At 39.5% G+C, this 27,132-nt stretch overlaps 1 protein-coding gene across 11 annotated transcripts in view; it reads left to right on the forward strand.

Moving 5' to 3' along the window:
• The window catches only part of LOC135212488 (bromodomain adjacent to zinc finger domain protein 2B-like), a 99,017-nt gene that overhangs the window by 60,502 nt on the left and 11,383 nt on the right, over positions 1-27,132 (forward strand). For 10 of the 11 annotated variants that reach the window (XM_064245965.1, XM_064245971.1, XM_064245974.1 and 7 more), the window contains 7 exons: positions 9,511-9,705; positions 10,065-10,233; positions 10,565-10,734; positions 15,016-15,137; positions 15,594-15,741; positions 15,874-16,071; positions 23,260-23,432. In XM_064245965.1, the coding sequence (XP_064102035.1) occupies positions 9,511-9,705; positions 10,065-10,233; positions 10,565-10,734; positions 15,016-15,137; positions 15,594-15,741; positions 15,874-16,071; positions 23,260-23,432 (1,175 nt within the window). Of the gene's footprint in view, positions 1-9,510; positions 9,706-10,064; positions 10,234-10,564; positions 10,735-15,015; positions 15,138-15,593; positions 15,742-15,873; positions 16,072-19,628; positions 23,232-23,259; positions 23,433-27,132 lie in introns of those variants that run through there. The other variant, XM_064245976.1, reaches the window with a different exon arrangement.

Consider the following 27,132-nt stretch of genomic DNA (forward strand, 5'->3'; position numbering starts at 1 on the left):
TGCAGCTCCGGAGCGGGGGTACACTGCTCGGTCCCCCAAGGATCCCCGTGGGACTCTCCTCCTCCTCCTCCGCGCTGCCAGCCACCTCCCCGGAAGTGGGGGATCGTCCAAGTAGACTTCAGGAGACGATGGATTCTTCGGGTCCCCTAGACGGGGCCGGTCACCACCTTCGCCAGAGATCACGATCTGCAGGATGAGAACGAGTTGGCCTCCTTCAAGCGGCTCTCACTTGCCTCCCGAGGGACTTCCTGGACAGGGAGGCGTAGGGGCTCCAGATGCTCCCGTGTCGGGTGAATCCCTTTTTCCAGATCACCTGGTAGAGGAGGCCATCGAACGTTGGGTCTACAGGGCAAGACAAGGACCCGGAGGGGGGTTGGGTGGAACCCCTGCGGGTATTTCGGAACCTTCTACTGGAGGCTGGGGCCATCAAAGAACTCAGTCCTCCTCCAGGACCGCTGAAGCCCCCTCCTCTGCGTTTAGGGCCAGATCCGCTCCCTCTCGCAGGGGAAAGGTGGCTGCTTCCCCAGGAGGAAGTAGGGGGCGAGGCCTCCTACCCGACTTGATGCCTCGGGTTGGGGGGGGCCCTCTCCAATCATTAGCGGGACTGGGAGGATCTCGCGGCTGATCGCTGGACCGTCCAGGTCCTCGGGGACAGTTACCGAATCCCCTTCCGATACAGGAACCCTCCCCTGACAGAGGAACCAGACAGCAGGGCGTTCAGCCCCTGGATCCCCAGACACCGGGAGGCTCTTTGGCTAGAAGTCCTATCTTTGTTAGAGAAAGGAGCCCTCCAGTGAGTGACCACCCAGTCCCTGGGGTTCTTCAGCTGCCTATTCCTGGTGGTGAAGGCATCGGGGGGATGGAGACCAGTAATCGACCTATCCACCCTCTATATGTATGTACGTCCTCAAGACCGATTTCAAGATGGAGACCTCTCGCTCTGTTCTGGCAGCCCTGAGGGAAGGGGACTACATGCTGTCCCTCGACCTCAAGGACGCGTGCTTCCAGAGTCCAGTGCAACCCTCCAGCAGGAAGTACCCCCGAGTAAGGTGGGAGGGAGCCACGTACCAGTTCAGGACCCTCTGTTTCGGCCTGTCCACAGCACCGCAGGTTTTCACAAGGGTTTTCTCCCTTGCGTCCGCCTGGGCCCACAGGAACGGCATGCGCCTCCTGCGGTACCTAGACGATTGGCTACTCCTTTCCTCCTCAAAGGATCACTTAAGGGAGCAGAGGGACGAACTCCTGACCTTCTGCTCTCGTCTGGGTATCGTCCTGAACTGGGAGAAGTCAAACCTGGAACCCACCAACAGGATGGTGTACTTAGGTACGGACCTGGATACAGTAAGGGCCAGGGCGTTCCTGTCGGAGGATCGAATTTCCAACTTCAGAGATGTAGCGACCCCCTTCCTGACAAGCACACCCCGACCAGCTTGAGGAGTATGGCAGAGGCTGATAGGCCGCTTCGTCTCCCTGGAGAAGCTAGTGCCCCAGGGAAGGCTGAAGATGAAGCCCGTCCAGTGGAACTTGAAGGACGGATGGACCTCGGACAGAAAGAACCCATGGGAGTTGATAGAACCCTCTCAGTTGATGGCGGAGGCCTTTCGCTGGTGGTTGGACGATGCGAACCTCCAGCGGGGGGTTCCATTGGCGGACGTCCCTCCGGAGATGCTCCTTTTCACGGACACATCGAGGGCAGGCTAGGGATCCCACCTACAGACAGAGATGATTGGGGGGGAGTGGTCAAAACGGGAGTCGAAAACAGCCTGAGGAACGTAAGGGTGGCAGTCACGGGCGACAATGCCACCGTCGTTGCCTTAGTCAAAAAGCAGGGGGGTCTGAGATCGCGACCCCTGTGCGATCTGGCGGAGACCGTTCTGGAGTGGGCAGAGAATGCCGGGATCTCCCTGTCGGCGAGGTTCATCCCAGGTAAAAGGAATGTGATCGCCGATGGACTCAGCAGGGAAGGGCATGGTCCTAGGGACGGAATGGTACCTACACCCGACAGTAGCCGGCGAGCTGATCGGCAGGTGGGGCTCCCCCTCCATGGATTTGCTTTCAACGAACTTAAACTGCAAGCTCCTGGTGTTCTGCTCTCTGGTGTTCTGGGACGGACTAGACCTCTACGCCTTTCTCCCCTTTTGGGTCCTCAGGCAGGTCCTCAGTCGCCTCCGAACCTCCAAAGCAATGGTCATGACCCTCGTTGCCCCCAGGTGGCCCGACAGGGACTGGTTCCCGGACCTCCTGGAGATGTCCATTCAAGAACCTGGGAACTCCCACGAAGGCCGGACCTTCAAGACTGCCCACTTCGAGAGGTTCCATGAGGGCCTGGATGCCCTCTTGTCTTCACGGATGGAGGCTATCGAGCTCCTTCTGATTAAGAAGGGTTCTCGCGCAAGGTGGCCTCTTGAATGTTGGGATGCCTTAGGAAGTCGTCCGCAGCGGTTTACAAAGCGAAGTGGAAGCTCTTTGGGGCATGGTGCAAGGGGCAGAACCTGGATCCCCCTACGGGCCAAGATTCCCCACGTCACTGAGTTCCTTGTCCATCTGAGGAATGGAAAGGGGCTCTCCATCGCAGCCATCAAAGGAGTCAGGGTGGCCTTAAGCCAGGTCTTCTATCAGAGAGGTGTAGACCTGGGGAGTTTGAAGGACATCTCCCTACTCATTAGGGGATTCAAACAGACGTGCCCCCCCCCAAGGTCCCTATCGGTCCCTCGATGGGACGTGGCCAGAGTCCTGGACTCTCTGTAAAAGTCCCCCTTCGAGCCGCTCAAGGATTTTACAGACTGAGAGCTCACACTCAAGGCAGTCTTCCTCTTGGCTTTAGCATCCACCAAAAGGGTGGGGGAGCTTCATGGGCTCTCCTACCAGCTGTCCCATTCAAGGGGGTGGAGTGAACTAACCTTCAAATTCATGCCGTCCTTCATAGCCAAAACCCAGAACCGGTCAGTAGTAGACAAGCGGTTCATGGAGTTCTCCATTCCAGCCCTTCCAAAGTCTGGAGATCCCAAGGGACCTGCTCCTGTGCCTGGTCAGGGCAGTGAGAAAATATCTCGGCAGGACGGAATGTCTCCGCCCCGGCATTCGAAATCTTTTCGTCTTGACCGGGGCGGAGAAGAGGGCAGTGGCAAAGAACACCATCTCCTGGTTAAGAGAGACAATCAGGAGGGTCTATGAGGGAGCGGGGCTGGTACCCCCACAAGGAGCGAAGCCCCACGACATCAGGGGTATAGGCACCTCCTTGTCTTTCTCCAAGAATATGGCCGTCGCCCAGATCCTGCGGGCGGGGGTGTGGAAGCGTCAGTCCACCTTTACAGCCCATTGCCTCAAAGATTGTACGAGGAGGTCCCTTGACGCCTTTGAGATAGGGTCGGTCATGGCGGGCCAGCAGAGGGTCTAGCCTAGCCTTGGGGGTATACGTCGTATGTATGTGTGTGTATATGTGGTATTCCCATCCTCCGTAACCTACCCTGCCCCTCTCCCCCCCTTCCACACTGGGCCTTTGACGCAATCGTCAGAATTCCTCAATCTTCAGGTGAGTCTATGGGAGGAATATTCGACTTATAGACCTTTGCTTTCCACTCATGAGTTATTCCCTCCGTTGCCCACCAGTTGGGATTGCACCCGAATTGCAAGGGGACCCCTCCTACCTCCGCCCTAATTCGGCAGAGCGGGTTTCCCTCCTCCTTCCGGCCTGAAGGCGGGTGACCTCTTCCTGGTAGGGACTCTTCCTTCCCTAGATACTCCCGCCTCCTAAGGATTAAGTCTCCCATAAGTAGTTCTGGGTAAGTATATGGCGTCGGAACAAATCACAAATTTTCAGTAATTTGTATTTTTCCTAGCAATGCCTACCCCGAACTACAAAATTTTTACGCCCTCCCATCCATCCCCGCATATCTGAGGGCAGGAGCTCTAGGGTGTGGAAAGGACTGCAGGCCAGAGGTCGTGATCTTCGACCCTGGGGCATACCTGGCTGGGGGTGTCAGGAGGGAATAACCAGTTTTTTCTGGTCAGTACCGGATTGACATCCAGGATTCTCCTATAAGTAGTTCGAGGTAAGTATAGCTAGGAAAAACACAAATTACTTAAAATTTGTGATATTTGTAGTCATGAAACTTAAAAGATTATTAGAAAATGTGAAATTTTTTTTGCATATCATTGTGAATGAAGTATCATGTTGAATATAATATACAGGTTGCCAGCAATTTTAAGCACCTGCAGACTTAGCCTGAAAAATCTTCTGACCACTGATGTTTACTTTTGAAACAGTATTTGTTCACATAAATTACAGACTTGTTACTTTTACTTATGTCTATATGATGGTCAGAGTGGAAAGACTTAAGTGTTAGTATGCAATCCTTATGCCACTGTAATATAGTATATCAGAAGATAGGAAAGACCTCCTCCAACCAGGGAGTCCCATTTTACTCGTTAAAAGTTCTGTTGCTGTACTCTGGGTACTGTTAAATATGTGTAGCCTAAGAGAAACTGATTATACCAAGTTGTTAGGGCCAAGCATCACATTAGAAAGTTATCTCTGGTTGTGTGTGTCCATAAGTGAGAGAGAACAATTGGACCAAGGTAAACTTGATAGACGTTAAACTTTTAGATGTTGAGAGGTCAAAGGAATGGATTAAAAGTAGAAGGCAGAAATCAATGCAGCCAGGGACTGAAAGGATGCTGTAAAGAACTTTTAGTATCTGTAGTGCATCACGTAAGACTACTTTTGTGTATTTTTAATTCCTAACTTATTACTGGAAGTGCCCTCCTCCCAACCCATCCGGTTAGACATTTTGTTGCTTCGCAGACAGACAAAGAAAATGAGTGTTTTCAGCAAGTGAGGCAGGGCTCTCCCTCTCAGATTAGGTCTCATATATTTCCTGACTGCTGCTGTACATAATAACTTTTTATTGTCTCTCCATCTTGGCCAGCGCAAAAGGCATGCGTAAAAGTAATAGGTTTTGTTTACGAGGCAAAAAAGAATGAATATTTATGATAACGATGGGTGACTGGTTTATAGTCCAACCCCTGAGAAGCATTGGCATCAAGCATGAAGATTTTATTTCATGGGTAGCTCCAATAAATGGGAATAGCCTTGACATGTGACTTTCGATTAGAAAATGAAGGTAAGGTACAGCAGACGCTCGATATGCAGATTCCAGATTATAGAAGAACCCTAGTGATAAGTTTGATATATTTGAATCACTAAAATAGATGCTGTATGACATCCATAGCATCATCAAAATCAGTGTTTTCTCTTGTAAAATATTTTAAATTGTCCTTGATTAAGCCCTTATTTTAAAGGTTCTTTTTAAGAAGGTCCTGTATCAGATTAGGAACTGTATGCCGATAGTCATTTAATCTCATCCAGTCATTAGCATTTTAGGCAGATTTTTTTTTTATCCAGTCCAATTATTAACAAGGATTGGTATCAGGTAGGGTACTCCTCTTTAAATCAAGTACTGTACACATATTGTGAAATGAATAGTGCATAAACTTCTTACAATTGTGTTTAGTTTAAAAGTCTTGAGTTAGTATTAAAAAAGCAGACAACTTTTTTTGTAATTTGGATTTCAGTACTATACATTACTAAATCTTTCTTGTCTGTAAATGATGGTAATTGCATTTGTTAAGCAGTAAACACAAAACAGTGAACACCTTGCATATGTGTCTTTTAGAGGAAGGGCAAGAGTAGTAATTTGAACTTTTTTCTTCCATTAGTCTTTTTCTGAAGAACTTTGCAAGAGATCTGTCTCTTTAGACTGCATAACACATGCATGAGAAACTCTTGGAGTGTGCTAATTTTTAAATGAAAGGTGATGTCGCAATTTTTATTTACTGTTGAAAAATCATAGTTTGAAACTGCAAGCTTCAATTTAAAATGATAACCGTCAAGCTAGTGCTTATGGCCAGCCGTGTTGTGCGGCTCATCTCCAAAATGAAGGGAACTTATAAGGAACACTTCGCAGAGGAATTTAATTCTTTCTCCATTATTTATAGAATTTTTTGTCTCTAAAAGTAACCACTAGGTGGAATTTTCCAAATACAGGGGGTAAGACGAATTAGCAGTCCTAAATCTTTTAGCGCTGCACAAGGATAGAGCTTTATTGGTTTTAACAATATGGCCAGATATTGTCATAGAACTAGTGAATTTTGAATTTTTTTATCCCAATGTGGTGCTCACATTAGATTCTTTGTTATTTGGTGGAGATGTAATTTGTAAACTGAAGGGATTATCTCAATGGGGTAAATCAGGTTAAAACTTGGAGCACTGTAGCTTGAAAATTTAAATGTTATTTCATAGGCAGGGAGATAATTACTAGTTGAGTTTTGTAAGCGTCGATGATGTCTTGCAGTAAGAAATGAAAGCCAAAAATCTTTTCAAAGGGATGAGGGGTGAGCTAGATACAAGGTAAATACCACATGTGTACTAGTGAGGAAAACATTAATTACAAGCACTGAAAATACCATGACTGTTTAGATGAACTTAATATTCCGGGCGTAGTAAGTACCTGTGTCCATTTCAAGTCCTGTTAATAACAGTCCTGATTCAAGAAAAATTATACAAGTAGTTCAGTAGAGGATATTTTTCCAAGCATGTGATTATGATATAAAAACACTATCCGTTAAAAAGATGGTACTATTCTACTTTATGTATAATATTGATAATCAGTTGTTTAAAGTTTTTTTCAAGAAAACTTTGCTGTAGCCTGTTTGGATGTATCCTTGGTGAATGCCCTTTATGGTGTATCGAGCGCCCGCTGTATTAAAAGCAGGGAGGTCCTATGTAAATATGCCTTTTATTCTTTATTATATAATTAAAACTAATCTATGATTGGCAAAACAAACTAATGTTTAAATTTCTTTCTTAATAAATGCACATTGAATTTGGGACGTATGACATGCATGATATGTTTTGAGTACTTTATGGAAACATGCTGAACTTTCACCTGCTTTGAAAATAGAAGTTTAGAAACTCTTTGGTGTCACTGAGTCCAGTTTATAATGGCATATGGTCTTCACCTACCATTTTGAATTGTGACCTACGTTTTTGAGTGGTATTCAGTTAAGTTTCAATATTTTAATGCACTTCCGTACATTCTTAAGTTGAAATGGTAGGTCTACGTCCAGAACCAAAATTCATGACTTTTTGTACCATTAAATGTGCATAAAAAGGAACCACAGTGCAATTTTTTCAACGTGCTTCAATCCTAGGTTGCAGTCTATTCCAGTGGAATGTTTTTTTTATCGTTATTTTGGCCAAGTACGTAGTAGTAACACTGCTTCTTTTCTGTGAAATAGTTTCATTGTATGTACATCATTAGTCGCCCTTTTCTTGCTCTGCTCTGTCATTTACTTGGTTTTCAAGATCTCCATTATGTTCAGACAAAAAGAAAAAAAAACTACTAAGAACCCCATACGTATACTGTAATATGTGATAATACAGGATTCCATTTTTGCTCCTTGTAATTTTCAGGAAGCATTTAAGAGTAGGAACAGTAGATACTGTAATAAATTTTCTCTCCAAGTAACTGAAACCATGATACCAAACGATTAAATACTGGTTATAAAATTTGGTTTGTAGAATTGGTTACTTGTCTTTTAATGAAGCCTAGTTTTATAAATAGGAAAGAGTCTGGGTATCCTTCAAATATTATAATGGCCTTGGGATTCTTAAACCAAAATTTTATGAAAAGTGAATGATTAATTTGGAATTGTTTACCTTTGTATAGGTAAAGTGTTTGATGTCCTTATTTAAAGATCAGATATCTAAACAAAATCATTCTTTGATGACATGGGTTTGTAACCCCCTTACTACTTAATATCCATGTGTCTGGCTGAATAATTTTGTTTCTAGACTATAAGAATAATTTTTGAATAGCCTATGAGGTATTTGAAAATTAATTATGAAAGGGTCTGGATGTATAAATAGAACAGTAGAGCCATATATGAAAATTGATCTGCTGAATGTAAATTAAATATGGAAAATGTGTATCTTGTAGGAAAATTGTTTTACAGTATACTACATACTCAAATAATAGGTCAGATGTAGGGGTTATTTATAAAATACAGTGCGTCCTCGACTTGCAGCGGGAGATCCATTCCAGCACCACACTGTAAGTTGATTTCCCTTGTAAATCAGTTTTTCACCTTAAACAGTGCTTTAACAGCGCTCAGGGCACCGTAACTCGAGTTATGGCAGTGCAACATCAAGTTGCAGCACCATAAGGAATGTTAAATTGATGCCTATTCTTGCTGTTAGTACCATAGTGCCGTAACTTGATGCAACAACAAGTTACAGCATTGTAAAATACTGTTTACGGCACTGAAAATGCGTCATAAGATCAAATCGCCATAAGTCAGTAGCACTGTAAATCGAGGATGCACTGTACTAGGGAACTATCAAGCTAAAAAATCATGTTTGGCAGGCAATATGAGATGTATTAAGCCATAAAAGTTTTCTGACTTTTATCGCAATTCTAAGTGTGTTTTTTCTGAGATGCTGACTAGAATATTGTGATGATAGACAGGTGCCAAATCATTCAGCCTAATATGTAGTAGGCTACAGAACTAGATTGTAAAAGCTTAATGTAGGCAAGTATTTTGGAGGTAGTATTTGAGTTTTCATAGATTAGTTGATTGTCCTAGTTTTTCAAAAGTTAGGAAATTTTCATTCTAGAATATATTTTGCTCCAAACCTTTTAAAAGAAATTTATTGCTTTGTATATCAGGTACCTGACTGACAGGAAAGTGTGTGAAGCCTACAAAGGGAAACTTAAAGGAAACTTGATTTCTGCAGAGAAGTTATGGTTAAAACATAATATTGAAATGGGCAGTCCTTTGAAAATACTGTAACCATTATCTTGATATGAGAAATACAGCAACCAGAACCTTACAATGTTTCAAATGGAGTGAAGCAGATGTTTTGTTGTAGCTATAGCTTTTGACTTACTTTAGGGAGGGGGGTCATAGATGAATTTAAGTAGTAATCTCGTGGGAAGCCTTCCGAGTAATTTTTAGCTTACCATGAGGGCCATTTTCCGATTTGCCTCTGAAGTTTGTACTTTTAAAAGGAAGTAGCCAGAGATGCTAAATGGAAATGTGGAGTTGCTCATAATTTCAATATGGTTTCACAGATAGTTTTAGCCCAACTGTAGGCTATTTTTATAGTTTTATGTTTGATAATATTTTAAGTTATTTTAAGTCTGTTTGTTTATTTCCCAACTTCTCCTCTCCTGCCTCTAAGGAAATTGTTACACAATAGACAAGGCAATGAAAAATTTACATTTTTAAAAGGAAACTGTTTTTATTTTAATCAAAGAACACTACACTAATTGAAACTCATGAAAAAAGAACTTAAAGTGGAAATTTAATATTTATACTATTGTACTATAAGATACTGAACAAGAGGACAAGAGGTCTCTGATGTTATTATAAGGTTAGGTTTATTGAAGATAATGTTAATGGTGTTTTTGTAATTAAGGTTCTAACATCTTCCAAAAATAAAAACAGGTTGATCCTGAGGCTGTGACCCTAGACCCAGACATTGAAGATGAAGAAACCATATTTTATGATGAGTACGGCACTCCAGTGGCAGATGAGCCACCCCATTGGTTACCTGACGTAGCACTAAAAATTGACCTCCTCATTCTGGATACTGTGTATGCCATGGAGGAGAAAATCACCAATGCTTCCATGCAAAATAAGGTAAAGACTTTAAGGGCAGTTTTAAGGTGGGTCTTCAGATAGATATTCATTAGATCTGGATTATTTTTTAGTGAAGCTGTTCATCATTTTATATGTATATACGCACAAAGATTATCTTGGATCTTCTAAGAAGTGGCTTATATAAAAATTGTATTGAATTATACTTTTGTCAGTCCAAAAGCAAATATTAGTTAGTACTTCATACCTCAAGAAAATTGTTGTAAACTGGATCTTCTAAAAAGTGGCTTATATAAAAATTATACTTTTGTCAGTTCAAAAGAAAATATTGGTTACTTCATATTTCAAGAAAATTGTCTTAAACCTTATGGCTAAAAAAATTCAATACACTGTATTCTCAGAGTTGGCGTTTAGGTGATAATTCAGATAAGCCTATTGGCGAATTCCGAGCCTCATGCCTCCAGCCAGATGATGAAGATGACGACCGCATAAATCCAATACATCTTGGTCGTGAACGGCTTCTTGCACTTGAAGAGGGAATTGAAAGAAGATACTTGAAGCCTCCCTTGGGTAAGTTTGTCCATGGCTTTGGATTTATGTTAAGTACTGACACCACCTTACTGACAAATCTTTAGTGTTGCAAACATATGAGATTACAAATTAAGATTTTGTTCAGAGCACTCCCCTTTGCCACTTGTTAGTTCAAATTTTGTTTTGTGCAGCTGCGTGTATTGTGTATAGTGTATTGTGTTTTACACTGTACGTATTGATTTTATATCATACTGTACTTAGATAGGCATGAAGAGTACAGTAACCAACTTACAAATAAACAATTCAACTCGTATGTATGTAAGTAGGGCAATGTCTGTGGTGAAACCCAAAGTTTGACTTGAATTTTCAGGTGTTCTACCCAATCCAAAGAATGAGCCATCTTCTGAACCTAAAGAAATGCCAAAAGGACTACAGGTGTGGAGAGAAGCTGTAGCCAAATCAGAAACTGCAGCACAATTAGCAATGTGTACTTACATGTTGGAAACTGCTGTGGCGTGGGATAAAAGTATTATGAAGGCAGTAAGTAGTATGTATATTATTGCATGTTGTACATGGGGTCCATATTTTTCATTTTATCAAATGTCTTATTTCGCTTTTCTTAAGTGTCTTACCTCCCAGTATCCAGTGAATTGCGACTTTCAGTTAGCCTTGGCAACATGATACTGGTTGCTCTCAAGTACTCTCACAAGCAATCTGATCCCCATCTTCCACCAAGCTCATGTTATAGGGTTAATAACCTACAGTGGTACCTCGACATACGAAAGACTCAACTTACGAAAAACTCGAGATACGAAAGTAAATACGAAAAATTTTACGCCACTGCATACGAAAATTGCTCAAGTTACGAAAGTTTGTTGCTGTAAAGTCCCGAGATTCGCCCAGACCACCGAGAACAATTTTAAAACTAGCGCCCTGCCAACTGAGTAAACTCGCCACCATCCTTCCACTCTCCCATTGGTTCCTGATGCTAGTCACCCCATAAGATCCTGCTCTCCTATTGGTCAGCATCTACCCCTTGTGCTTTATGTATTCTATTGGTAAAAGGATGCTGTAAATTGAAAAACTTATTCATGCAATATATTTAATAAGAAAAAATTAGGTAAAGATAGAATAAAGAATAGAAATGAATGGTTATTATACTGTTTGGTAGTTTCAGTAGTTGAAGAGAGAGAATGAAAATTTATGGCTTACTGTGTAGTAGGAAAAGTGATTGCTTGGCGATCGTTCCGTACTCGTAAGTGCTGGATGAAACAGAAGTTTGGAAACTTTTTTTTTTTTTTTTATAGTTAATGGTTACTTAATAATTGTTTGAAATGAGTACATGCAATACATTTAATAAAAAAAATTGTGAATTAGATATCATAGAATATAAAATAAATCAGACTGCTATCATCGAAGCCAACAAATACGTATTTTTAGAATTATTCTTTTGTTTTAATATTACGTTACGTATATGTTTCATTATAGCTGTCAGTAATTCGGTATCTCCCTTAGGTAAAGATTGAATAAAGAATAGAAATGAATGGTTATTATAATGTTTAGTAGTTTCATTAGTTAAAGAGAGATACTAATGAAAATTTATGGTTTACTGTGTCCTAGGAAAAGTGATTGCTTGGCGTTCGTTCGATACTCGTAAGAGCTGAATGTAAATAAACGATTGGAAGGTTTTTTTTTGTTTGTTTGTGTATTATAGGTAATGATTAATTAATAATTATTTGAAATGAGTACATACTGATTATTTCTACATTTTATTGGCATATTCTAAGCTTTTAGCTTCTTAGGTTTAGATGTCAGAATCATAGACTAGGCTACAGTAGCAACTGCTAACATAGGCTAGGCTTATTGCTAAGGGACATATGCTAAAGTCCTAATATATGCAGTAAAAGTGGGGTTGAACATTACATGCAGTTGAATATTACTCAAGTATGTACAGTATTTTGCCTTTTTGGAGTCATATTTCTTCCGTCAGATCGGCGTCGTAACCCTAGAACATGTGTTGTAGGCCTGGAAATATAATTTACTGGGGTGTTTTTGTAGGGCTTGGAATGGATTAGGCATTTTACATGTAAAATGCGGTTCAAGATACGAAAAACTCATGATACGAAGGCTGCCTCAGAACGGATTAATTTCGTATCTCGAGGTACCACTGTATTTATCCTTTGAAAAAGATATGGTTGGAAGGCAGTACAACAAAAACTAGCAGGCTCTTGGCTTACATCTTCATATACTGTAAGAACTGTACAGCTAGTTGTCGACTTACGACGTATGTGAGTTGTGACTGATCGACTTTACGACCACCCACAACTAAGACTACTGGGAAGCTACTTGAGCTAGAAAGAATGGTTTCCAGCTGAACATACGACAGTTTTTCCCCAGTTCCCGCCTCTCCACACACAGCTCACTTTTCATGCTGCTAATAAATATTATCATACAACGGCTACAAGGATATAACTCCAGTAAACTTATGCCATCAAACACAACCGTAGATAAAATTGAGATAGAATAATTTTAATCAAAACTTCAGTTCTTGAAAGAACACATTTTACTGTTGTTTTCATGCCAATAAAAGATAAGTAGCGTAACTAACGGTAAAGCTTGTACTATGATGAAATCAAGTGAAAATACTGAACCGAATCACATAATATTTTTACACAATAAACATGCCCACAACCCAATCTGTTAACGAAAAAAATAATTTAGTTCATGAGACGTATTAAATTCATATTTCGATATAAAAACACATCATATGATGACAAATTACCCTGTCTCATATAATTAAAGTATCTAGATATTTTATACTAACTAGAAGCAAGGCAATTAGCTCCGAATTGAGTTGAATATGGCGAAATAAAATGTAAACACGGCGAACTAAACTCGTATTCACCGTCAGCTGATTTTGAAACCAAAACATTGACCACTTTGTTAGTATTTTTAATAATATGAGAATACATACAATATTATTGGATACTATATTGTCAAACTTTTTTAAAGATTCACGGAAAAATTGCATGTTCATTGTATTTTTAATTCATAAATATACGTAGCCGTCTGCAGCCTGACATCGAAATATAGAATGCATCCTTAAAAAATGAAGCTTTTAGGTAATTCCACATACAAATAGCCTAGTTTCTGACATAGCCTACTACTAGCTACGTTGTGACTGCTTTTTATCATTTTATTACTCATATATTTTAACTTAATCATTTTATAACTTTATATAGTATACATTTCTTTAAAATGGTGTACTGTAACACATATAGCCCACATTCCCGAGTTAGCCTACCCAATCATAAGTCTAAATATAATACTAAACTTTTCAGAATCTGCACTTTATTATCGGTGACTTTCATATTCAAAATTTCGTAGCTTCATAATTATCACTATTAGTTTCTGAGTTGGTTTTTATTGTAGAGGATAAAGAGATGAACAAAATGATGAATGAATTTTGGCAATAACTGCATTTGAATGTCGCTGTCACCGTCAAAGCATAAACAAAGCACAGCGGCGCCATCTATTAAGGAAAATGAACAGTAAACTATTCGCTAATGAAACATAGATTTTCTAGCATGGATAAAGATGTATGCTTGCACTTCTTGCCTCTATCATCATATAATCTCATGGGTGGCATATCGAATAGGTAAATACACAGTTACATAAAAGACATTATCAAAATGGTCTCTCAAGCACATACAGAGTAAGGAATTTGTGCTTGACAAATGTCTCATTGTTTTGATTAAAAGTTAAAAGGTTTGGCTTGGTTAAGCATTCTCAAGTGGAATATTTAAGAATATATATTTATTCTTCCAAGGTTAATATCAAAAACATATTTGACTTCGCATATTTACATTACTAACAACTATCTTCATACAAATAAAGGATATATGGCATAGTTTTTGCTGCCTTGAAGCTGTAAACAATATCTGACACGTCCCAGGTGGCGGCGGACGATCTACTGGCTGCTGATTTAAAATAAAGCCGAACCACAGGAGTTTCTGGACCATAGAATGCCGGTTTTAAGATATTCAGCTGTATTAATAAATTTCTAAATTATATCGTATATGTAGTATACAGTATACTGTAGGCTAGGTTACTGTATTCGTATATATACGATATATGTACCATGAAAACATCATCACCGTATATGTACCATGAAAATATCATCACCGTATATGCGAGGCTAACTTGTTAAATGTCATTCAATTTCTCTTTGTACTGAATTATCATAAGCCAATGTGCATTGAACCTAGAGAATTAGCTGAAATTAATAATTACTATGCCATATATGTATGAAGTAATGCTGTGTAGTGTAGGCTAGGCTACCCTATATATAATGATGGTACTGATTACCCTAGTGTAGGCTAGGCTAGTATAATATTCTTACGGTAAATTAACATAGGCCAACTTACTTCCAAATCGATTTACAACCGGTTGGTCGGAGCCAATTGCGGTCGTAAGTCGACAACTACCTGTACTCATATTTGGGTTAGGATGCTCTACTATTTTTGCTGCTGCTTCACTTTTTCATTATTTATTTTGTACCCCTAATTTACATATGTAAATTGCTTTTATACAAACAGTCGATAAATTAGAAAAGATATTTTAAGGAAAATTCCAATCTTCTGTGTTAGTTGTGCAATATTTTTTTTTAGTTCCCATTTTTAAGTACTCAGATGTTGAGAGAATGCTAACAAGTAACCAGAAATAAATCCACTAATTCCATTCACTTGGAAAGTAATGGATGAAAAAAGTAAACAATTTGTTCCCCCTTGCTGTTATCAATTCTCTTGAATCTATTTCCAGTATTGTCAGTTCTGTCATAGTGGAGACCATGAAGAGAAGTTGTTGCTTTGTGATGGCTGTGATAAGGGATATCACACACATTGTTTTAAACCTCCTATGAATACTATTCCTGATGGGGACTGGTAAGTAAAACTATTTGATTGAAATGTGTCTAGTTATGTCTTATTTTGCTATTTATTTAATGAACCAAGGTAAAAGGATTCTTGATTTCTGAGTTTTCCTCTAAATTAGGATTTGATTTACATGTTTTATAAGGAGGAGACTTGTTAACAGTAGACTTGTTAACAGTAGTAAATTTATACTGAAAGGATAATTGTTTTGTGCCTAGTATGAATTATTAGTGAAAATGATTATAGAACTACTGTACAGTACGTATAGTGAATGTACCCTTGGGGTAAAGATAAGTTACGTGGGATATTTTGATAATATAAAAGGATTTGATTGCTTGGGGTTTTTCCATTGGTATTTTATAGTACTACTGACCAAACATGAATTTAGTATCTGTGTAGCATATGTTCTCAATTTTGTCATCAATGGCATTGAGGTTTTATGAAACTAAGTTCCAATAATCTTTTCAGGTACTGTTATGAATGTGTTAATAAGTTTAGTGACAGTTCACAGCGACACTGCCTAGTTTGTGGTGGCACTGAGGGGCGAACGCTAGTCCACTGTTCTGTATGTCCCCGGGCTTACCACACAACATGTATCACTCCCAATCTCGCAAAGGTGAATTTATATCAACCCAATTTAGTTTTTTATATGAATATATGTTACATATAATTTTCAAATATTGCAGCATTATTTTTTATTTGAAAATAAGTTTATTTTCACAATTTTTAGAAAATATTGGCTTTTCAGGTACCCAGAAATAAGTGGGTATGTCCGGCATGCACTAGCAAAAGCCCGAGAGGTCGGAGAGGGAGGACAAAGAAAATTAGCGAAAGTAATGTAAACAGTAATTCAACCAATTCCACGACAGAAACTCCATCAGAAAATAGTGATGACCCTCCAAATAACTCAAATGCAACACCCAAGAAAGAAAGAACAACTAAAAAGGTAAGAGTTGAATTCGGCATCCAAATTCTTTGGAAAATTAAGTACATACGGGCTAGGAGGAGAAGATCCATGTAAGTTGGAAATAGATGTATGTGTAAAAAAGGTAACATTGGTAAGGTTTAAATCCAGTATGTGCTCATGCAAATTAAATTATTCTCATTCTTCCTGTATGGATACAGTCTGTGCCTGTTAGGGTGGAACAAAGAGTGGTAAATAGCTGCTAAAATCAGTGTACCTATGATAAGTGAAGAATGAGATCTACATACAATGGGAAGAGTTCCCAAGTCTCGCTTGTCTATTATCGTCTATTGTCCTTACTCCATGACTTCTTTATAAAAAACTTTGCGAGTATAGAAGTCATTTTTTGGCTTTTTTATATCACTTTTTTTCATTACTATTCACCTTCAAGTCACTCAAGTCAGTATTGTACATTTTATCTTTATGGGAATAGTATTCACTACTACTATTAGTAAGTTGCAGTACTTTGAGTTTACTTTTCCCAGGATGTTAATTGTGCTATTCTATTTTGTACTCAAGTTTCAATTTACCTGTATTTAATTGTTGTCATATTTTTTTGATAATCTTGAGTGCATTGTTCACAAATACTGTGCTTATTTGTCCTGGAGCACTTCAAGATTGCCAGGTGTTGGAAATAACCAATATACAGTGGACCCCATGTATTCGCATTCTTGAGATTCACAGATTCATGTAATTGCGGATTTCTCTGTGGACCATATCTACCCATTATTCGTGTGAAATTCACATGTTCACTGTTTGTGTCTATGAGAAAATCCACAGATTACTGTATTTTCATATCAATTTCATGATTAAATGCACTTTTTGTGATAAAACCATTTAAAAACCAGTTATAAGCATTTTTAATGGCTTTCTCTTGGGTTTGAACTAACAGAATAGGCAGTTTTTAGCGTTTTCGTAGGTGTTCTAAGTATTCGTAGATTCTATCTATTCATATTTTCGAAGGTGTTAAAAAAGTTACTGGAAAACCACAATGCCTCAAGAAATTTTTCCATACCAAATTTTTGCACAAAAAATCATATTGTATACTCTGGCTGACATTTGCCTGTACAGAAAGATCCTTGTGAGAATGCTAAGAGATTGAGCAGAAAGAAAGAAGTAAAATCTCTGTTGAATGGTAGTTTGCTGATATTTATGACAATTTATGCTGATATTTATGACAATTTAAACTGTAACCTTTTACATTGAAGGTAACCCACCTCACCCACCCCGCTTCATTGAATAAGGGCTGGAAGGTACAATGAGTATCATCAGTTGGGTGAGGATGGGCATTCCCTCTCCTCTATCTCCAGACAGGTACCATCCTTGTTTAGTCAGTACAAGACCTGTCTGTTGATTGTGCAGAAGGATACTCGATACAGGCAGTCCCCGGGTTACGAAAGGGGTTCCATTCTTGAGATGCGTCGTAAGCTGGAACATCGTAGAAAATCCTCAGAAAACCTTACTTTTAATGCTTTGGGTGCATTGAAAACTATGTAAACTGCATTATTATTACATTTTTCATGAAAAAACCTTCAAATATTGATTATTTTGCCTTTTTGGTGTCATATTTGATCTGCCAGATGAGCGATGTATGCGTCGTGACCCTGGAAATAATGTCTGATGAATATAATTGAGAAGTGCCTTAACCTCTGAACGTCGTAAGCCGAACCTGTCGTAACCCGGGGATTGCCTGTACATGAAAGGCTTTGGTTTGTAAAGTACCTGGGAAAAATACACATACGTACTTTAAAAATATGGCATTTATTCTGTTTCAACCTGACAGTGTCGCTACGCAAATTGATTAATCAACAGACATTACCAACAAAATGCAGTTATTGGTATTAGTTTTTGAAGTTGGAGATCAAATAGGGAATCAACTCTTTTAATGTAAATCATTTCATAGCACTGCAAAAGGTGAAGATATTCTTTACATTTTGAATAACTATCTTGCAGTTATCAGTGAAGTTGTGTGTTGGTATTTGTACCAATACTGTTCCCTCTGTTGTTGGTTCCATAAAGGTCTTACATGGTTTACCAAGAATGTAAATGAGGTTATTACAAGTCACTGATCACTACCACTACCACTACCTAAAGAGTCCATGATGGCAAAAACATTATGTAACGGATTACAGCTCTGATAACAAGATGCAAACACAGCTCTATATAATATAAAATCAAAATTGGTATTTTAACAGCATACTCTGGCCCAGCAAGAGTGATTTTAAGAACCTTTTGATATGGTAAGGAATTGACCAAGATCTGTATTCAGGTGGAGGAAATTTTCCTCCATTCCCGTGACCGGTGTGTCTCTTTGTTTTCAAGAATGGTGGTTTTCAAACACCGCTGAAGAGGGGTTCTGAAAAGTAAAGCTGATGCAGTTGTTACCTCATGTAGATCAATCAACCTTTTTAATGAGAAGCAAGTTCAGTTTGTTTAATAGTAAAAGCAATGCTGCTACACTCAACACTTCTATTATGGTGAAAGCAATCTTTCTCATTGTGCTGCTAAGCTGATGTGTTGGGAGAGGATTTATCACAAATGGTAAAATCACACAATGTTAGAACCATATCCTGTTTTATGGCATTCAAGTATCATTTGGAACTACCAGCTATTTTACAAACTGGAACATGGAGATGTCACTCCATTTTCTCCTTGTTCTACATAAATGTTTCCCATGAACATTTAGGATATTTTTTCATTGGACCAACTCCCACCTGCAGGTGATGAGTACTCAACCCTATGGTCCCTTTTTGCTTTGGCCAAGTACAAAACTGTTCTGAGTGCCAAGAACCAGTGGTTAGGTCCCCAGACTTGTCTCTCTTGCTGAGAGGGAATGCCACCAGAAGGATCAGCTTTCAATGTGATAATTACCACCTCTCATTATCCTTGGTTTGGTTGAGGGCTGGCTCCCACCTAATTGCTGAATTTGGCATCTAATGTTCACAGAGACAAAAACACAGTTGTCAATATAAACATTAATCGTGTGGATACTTTGTTCTCCTCATTAATCATATGGATGCTATTTTATCCTTCCTATCCCATGTTTATTCTGCTAGCCTCTTGGACATTACGTAAGGAATTATGCAGAGAAGAGGTGACGTTGCATCTAGGGTAAATGGAAGCATTCTTCTTGGAAAGATTAGGTTGGTTCACTGGTATATTTCGTGATGGAAACAGGCCTGTCATAATTATTAAGTTTGTATTGAAAAATGTGGTTTTGTCAATGAAATACAGATTTTTAAGTCTTGTATGTATGTAAATTTAAGGTTTGTGTCTATGCAAGAACATACCAATCAAAGGAGGGAAGTAACTTGTTCTGAAGATATGGATAAAGAAAAATTTTAAGATGTCTCCATTATTTTAAAGGAAGGGCATAAGTACGAGGAATGAGTTTAGTAGAAGGGGGGATTTAATTTGAAGGGAATTGTTAAAAAGAATAAGAAAATTGTAGAACGATTCAGTAAAATATAAGCCAAATGGTAGATTTTAAATGAAAAAGAAAATGATATGGAGTTGTATGCTTTTGTCTATTGTTGTAGGGGATCAGAGGCTGGACTTGCTGAACTCACACACTTTGGACATTTGGCAACACTGGTTGCAGCAGGGATCACTACACCTGGAAACATTTGTCAGAGCAAGTAGCACCCTTGTGTAATTAGTATCATACAAGAGGTACCTAAATTCACAACCTCTTTCCTGTTGTAGCCGATTTCATGATTCTGAGGGCCAAATACCCATCAGTTCAGGCCCTATCATGATATAGATCTTAGTCTCAAGTCTTAAGCCATTGAGGAATAACATTGACATTATAAACATAGATAGTAGGATTCATTGACTGTCTATGGAAGCACCACTTTTGAAGTGTAGATTAATTTCTTTTTGTCCAAACGATGTATTGTTTTTTTTTTTTGTCATTTTGAGGTACATGACTCAAAATACCTCTTGTACTTACTTTTAAAGGTCTTTTACCTGCCATGTCATTTATACTTAACAGTTTACTTACCATGTTACATTTAACCTGTTTTAGTAATGCAATCTTGGGAGCTACCGTTTTTCCCTTTATTTTAAAGTAAATAACTGCTGCATTCTACAAATGGTCCCTAGTCCCCAACCTTGTAGATTGAAAAGAATCTCCAAATTTTTTATAACCTCTGCTGTCATGAGATAAGAGGAGACATGTATGCCTGATATGCCATTTAGTAATAGATCCGAATCTTTCACTGCTCATAACACTAATTTTATCATGACTTCACCCATAGATGCCCATATTCAGGGTCTTAATATGTCCCTGAAAACTGCATTGTTTTTTCTTATAAGTAGATCAGTAAAGGCACAGTGCTTGTGCTACTTTATAGCCGCAGCTACCCACCAGTCACCTCACTTACTTTTCATGTGTGCAGTACTGTTACTTAACCATCAAGGCTGAAGCCTATGGATACTTGTAGCAAATATTGTCATTGTTAGAAGATTTTCTTATATCCAAAACCAACCTGACCAACATAGTTGCAGATAGCTGGTTTTTCCAAGTATGTTACTCCTGTTGACCTGAAACTGAAACGTCTTATCAAAATGTAAAGCTAAAACTTCATTCTAATGTGCTTTAATTCTGTAATACCCTTTAATGTTGTATGCAGAATTGGGAAATTTAGTTCCAGATACCTGCAGATGGCAGGAGCATTATGAAAGTAAAAATAAACCTGCATCTCAGCTGAACAGCCATAAATTATGCTGTGGTGTTTGGTTTCTACTGAAAATTCTACCATCTCAAGTTCTTTATAGATTTGTTCTTAAAATTTGACTAAACTCTTGGGTTTGGAACTTGAAATAGGTTTTGATAACAAATGCTCTTAAGTACAAACCCATTAATCATTGATTGCCTTACTTCCATGAAAATGAACCCCAGTTACAACAACTCTTACCATTCAAGATTGAGAGAACCCCTCTGTGCTTGCCCAGACCTACACACGATACCAGGTTTACTCATTCTTCTAGTGTCCAGAAAATTCAGGGAGAGAGAGGGGGCTACATGCATATGGTGTGATTAATGGGTTTGTATTGAGAATTGTTTGTTCCTAAGGGAATACTACCATTAGGTACTTTCTCTTATGGAGCATCCTTCAGCGAGCTAGAACAGCTTTTGAATCATGGTGACAAGGTCATTAACCAGAGGAGGTGAGGAAGGGGAGAAGGATGAGCGACACCTTAATTGCCTCACACTCTCCACTTTATTTTTCTCCGTCCATCAACAAGAGAGGATGCTTTTGCATTCTCTTCTTTGTGTGCTCATTGAATTATGGGTGAATAGCTTGCTACCATTATCCTTTTAACCTTGTTCCTTGCCTTGTGCATTGTTTGTGTACGTTTTTCCTTGTTTGCTGTGTCTATCAGGCTTGTTTTTCACAGTTACGGAAAATAAGCAAGATCAATGCTGGTATGGGGGTTGTGGGTAACCATAAAGTCATCTCGTGTCTCCCTTATGTGTAGACCCATATACATACTGAACAACTTTTAGAGGAAGAGAATGTAAATCTTCTATTCAGTGTGCAAGATGACTAAGAAGTCAGACAAGTTGGGAAAAAGAAGAAGTATTCGTATTGTTCATCCCCCTTGTCATTGTTGATCTTCCAGTTCATTGTCTTCCTTCCCCGTGTCCTCAGACTTCCTTTCTCTTTGTAGGAAGAAGGGAAGCCCACGGCCATTTGGGAGAAGTCCAGTACTATCTGAAAAGGACCCATTTCTTGAGATGAAGTACATAGGAGACTTCATTAACAGAAGCAGATACAAGAATTTGGTATCTAGGAACACCCTTGCCTTTTGGCCTCCCTTCCTGCTTGGTGTTTCAGGTAATGAGGGCAGGTGTCTGGTGTAGCCAGAATAAATTTGTGGTGTAGCCAGACTAAATTTGCTTCATTCTAAAGGTGCGTCCACACGGTCTGCTTTGTGAGCAGAGTAAAAACATTGGTATACAACTTCATCTGGTACCACTGTTCGTTGCCAGATCTACGTCCATCGTTACAACGCTTATGACTTCATCCTGCTACGCCTATGATATGGTAACAATGTTTGTCCGTCAGACATTGTTCGACTGTGTGGACGCACCTTAATAGAGGGGGAAAGAGATAGATAGGCAAGCAGATATGCAGTAAGTACTTACTTTATCGTAACACAGTGCATACACATACATACACTCTTGCACTTATGCAGACTGCAAAATATATGTGTAACACTAAATTGTTACCTTAAGTACAATACTGTTCTACGTTAAAGAAAGGTCAACAAAAATACTGCATCAGGGAGAGATATTGCTTAGAGTTTTGCTTAAAAACAATTTTGACTGGCTAGAAGGAAACTGAATTGATGATGCGTAGTAGAGGTAAAGTAGGTCGCGTAGCTTCCTTCTACTCCCCTATTGGCTGACGCTTGTTGCCACCAATTCCTTGTGTTATTTTTAACCGGACTCTCACTAATGCCAGAAAATTTATCCTTACAATTAGACCGAAGGTTTGTTAGTTATGAAAAATACAAATTGATTTAAAATTTGCCATTTTGACTACTATTACCACACTAAGAGTTTAGATGAGTGCAGTTAAGACAATAGGAATTTAGATTACACTGTTGACTTGCATATAATATCACAAGAGATTCATTTAGCCAGCATTAATTAGCTTTTATCTTCAGTTTAATTCTCAGGGTTTCAGTTTAATTCTCAGGGTTTCAAATTTTCCAAGTAGTGGTAGAGGCAGATGACCCCCTTCAGCTATATACATTGATTTCAGGAAGACTTCCAAGCTACAGTACATATTTTCAGTCTTACATTATTAGCAGACAGACTTTTTAAGAGCCAAATCACATGCCAAGGTGTAAGTCAGAGATGTACAATTGATGATTTTTTTTTATATTGATACCAGGATTGATTTATCAGTAACTCATGTATAGGATAGTGATTTATTTTGTACTATTCCATATACAATAGCAACACAAATATTTATCCAATCAATTCTTGTATAGCTGATGGACTTTGTGTACAGATTTGTAGACAAGAAGAATTTAGTTTGTAGAAGAACAGTATTATGTAGGACTCTGCAAATTTTCTCGTTTAAATGCAAAATTTTTGAAACATGAAATTTTTGAAACATGACTGGACTGATTCATTGGTCTTTTATTTCACAGAAAGATCAGAAGGACTTGATCACATGCAAGAATATAGTCTCTGAACTTGAGGTTCACGAAGATGCATGGCCTTTTCTGCTACCTGTCAACACTCGTCAGTTCCCTACATACAAGAAAATTATAAAAAAACCAATGGATCTCTCTGTCATCAAGAAGAAGCTTGAAGACAATGTGTAAGTAAAAACTTTATATAAAAATTATAGAAATTGCACATTGCTGTACTTGACTACTAATGTATTCTGGCCATGCACAACAAAAGTTAGTTTTCCTTTGTAAATTACTAGGTGAAGTACTATTTGTTTGGATAGTGATCAGGATAAGGCAGTGACAAAGTACATATATCACCAGCTTCTCTACAAAAACAACTCATCAGTGCAGCAATAAAAGTAACTGCATTGAATGTCTTTCTCTTGGAAGCCCTTCTTTTATACTTCAGATGTCAGAGAAATATTCTCACATGAACAACTGAATCGCTTCAAAAAAATTGAATATACAAATCAAATCATATTTACAGATTTTTCAAGCTGTATTTTCCAGGTTAATTTCATGTCTTGTAAATTTACAAACTATTGCTTAAGGTAGTCATTGTTTTCAACATATTTTGGTGCCGTACTCCCAGTAAGAGCACTAAAAGATGTTTGTCACATAAACCAAATTGTTTTATACCATAAATAGCTTTTTGTGCTTTGTGCAACAGTCAATTTATTTAACAAATTATAGTCTCTATCGTGACTTTATTCAATGAGGTAGAATATTTCCTTCTCTGAGGTGTCAGTTCCTCTTGCCTATCTCATGAATGAAGGGAGAGAGGCATTAGCTGTTAGCAATCAATGCCAAAATCAGTGATTTCATGTACTCCTGGAACTAAAGTCTGAAGGCTTCGTCTACATCATCACGATAAGAGAGGACATACTGGATTCAACTGCAAGGGTGCCTATACTATAATGAATTCTTCAGGGTCAGGCTCCTATCCCGTGGACTGCCTTAGTGGTTCGTAGGGGGGTTTTGTCAGACTACTCAGTACCTTGGTCAGATCCCAATCTGGGGCTTTTAGCTCCTTTGGTGGGCATGACTGTTCAAAGCTCCTCATCAGCATGGCCAACTCCCATGAAGACGATATGTCCTCTCCTTTCATTCGTAAGACTGAGGCTAGAGCAGCCCTGTACCCCTTCACTGCAGATACAGACATATGTTTTTCTGTTCTGAGATATATCAGAAAGTCTGCTAACTGCTGAATAGTGGTACCGAGTGGAGACATGTTCCCTCTACGACACCAATCACAGTATGCTGACCACTTTCCTTGGTATACTGTCGCAGATGATTTTCTGATATTACCTGCCATCTGAGTTGCTGCTTTCTGCGAAAACCCTCGCTCTCGGAGGAGATACTTGACAGTCTCCACCCGTGAAGCGATAGGGACTTCACCGACTGGTGGTACCTCTCCACGTGAGGCTGACACAGAAGGTTGCTCCATGGAGGTAACTCTCTTGGCACATCTACTAGGAGTTCCAGTAGGTCTGGAAACCACTCTGCTTTCGGCCATAACGGGGCTACCAGGGTCATCTTGAGGTTCTGAGACCGCATTACCCTGTTCAGAACCTGACGGATTAGACAAAATGGAGGAAATGCGTACACGTCCCGATTGTCCCAGGGGTGTTGTAGCGCATCTTCTGCTACTGCCTCTGCGTCCGGGACTACTGAACAATACACTTCCAACTTTTTGTTGTACCTGGTTGCGAATAGGTCTATGATCGGTCCTTCCCACAACATGAGCATCCTGTCCACTACCTGTTGGTGTATGGGGCCACACTCCGTTCCCAGAATCTTGATCCCTGCGGCTCAACTTGTCGGCCACTATGTTTCTTTTTCCCGGAATATACCTGGCCTTGATGTCTACCAGGTTCTCTATAGCCCACTGGTGAAGTTGAACTGTCATCACATGTAACTGCCGAGAAACTAGGCCTCCTTGCTTGTTTATATAAGCTACTACTGTGGTGTTGTCTGACATCAATACCACTGAGTGTCCCTTTACTCTCTCCCTGAATTCTTGTAGAGCCAGGAAAGCTGCTTTCTTTCAACTCCAGCACGTTTATATGGAGTTCTCTGTCCTTGCAACTCCATTTTGCTGACACCATCAACTCCTCCATATGGGCTCCCCAGCCTTCTAGTGACGCATCCGATGAACAGCAAGAGGTCTGGGGAGGATTGTTGAAGGGGGACACCCACTGTCAGATTGTCGTCGTCCACCACCACAGCAAGTCTTTCCTCACTTCTGCCGACAAGGGGAATTGCTCGTACGGGTGATCTACTGTTGGTGACCAAAACTCCTTCATCCTCCATTGTAGGGACCGAAGGTGTAGCCTTCCTTGTGGTACTAGCTTCTCCAGGGAGGTTAGGATTCCCAGCACCACCTGCCACTGTCTTGCTGGCTGTGTCCTGCTTTCCCAGAAAGGCATTCACCACTTGTTTGCATTTCTCTACTCTTTGGTCTGTCGGGAATACTTTGGCTTGTGTTGTGTCTATCACCATTCCCAGATATTCCAAACGTTGACTTGGATCCAGCTGCGACTTCTGCTGATTCACCACAATACCTAGGCTGTGACAAAGCTGCAGGAGGGCCGCCCTGTCCCTGAGTAATTTCTCCCTGGACTTTGCTATCACCAGCCAATCGTCCAGATATCTTATTAGCCTGATCCCCTGAGCATGCGCCCACGCCGACACGAGGGTGAACACTCTTGTAAAAACTTGAGGAGACGTTGTCAATCCGAAGCACAGGACCTTGAATTCGAAAGCTTTCCCTGCAAGACTGAAGCGGAGAAATTTCCTTGAAGACTGATGGACTGGTATCTGAAAGTATGCGTCCTTTAGATCGACTGTCAGCATAAAGTCTCCGATTCTGACTGCTTGTAGAACCGTTTTCGGAGTTTCCATCTTGAAACTGGTTTTCCTTATAAACAGATTCAGCGTTGACAGGTCTATTACAGGCGGCCCGCGGTTAACGGCGCAATCACTCAACGGCGAATCGGTTTTACGGCGGTCGTCAAAAATATTCATTAAAAAAATAAGGCATTTTAAAGGTATCTTTACGGCACAAATTTCAGTTAACAGCGCCGCTAGCGCCGTTGTCTAACGAGTTCATACATATGTAGAAATGCCGTTCAGACCATAAAAGTTATGCAAATTATATTAACAAATTTTATGGACAGTTATTACGTAGGTATTAGGGTAGAATAGATGCCTCTGACGCTGTTCTATGCCGAAAATATCGAGAATTTAGCTATGGATGTGTCGATTCATAAATGTTCATGCTTTTGTTTAAAATGTGTATGAAAATGTATAACGTGAAAGGCATTTTTATTTCTGTACAGAAAATATGATACAAAGCAGCTTTTGAAAACTGCCCTTCACGTTATCAAATACGATGTTTTTCATGTTCTTTCTTGTAAGCCGCCGCCTGCCGCTCTTCCGAAAATATCGATTTAAAAAAAAAAAAAAAAAAAAGTGCAAATTAGCGATCGATGTGTTCGATTTTATAAATGTTTATGCTTTTATGTTTAAAATGTGTATGAAAATGTACTACGAATTTGGGTATTTTTATTTCTGTGCAGAAATATGATAAAAAGGCAGCTTTTGAAACTCCCCTTCAAGTTATCGACTACGATGTGTCGATTCATAAATGTTCATGCTTTTGTTTAAAATAAAATTGTGTATGAAAATGTATTACGTGAAAAGGCATTTTTATTTCTGTACAGAAATATGATACAATGGCAGCTTTTTTGAATTGCCCTTCACGTTATCAATACGATGTTTTTTTCATGTTTCTTTATTCTTTTGTAAAGCCGCCGCCCTGCCGCTCTACCGAAAATAGCGATT

Source organism: Macrobrachium nipponense, chromosome 41 (genome assembly GCF_015104395.2).
Source record: "Macrobrachium nipponense isolate FS-2020 chromosome 41, ASM1510439v2, whole genome shotgun sequence".
NCBI lineage: Eukaryota > Metazoa > Arthropoda > Malacostraca > Decapoda > Palaemonidae > Macrobrachium > Macrobrachium nipponense.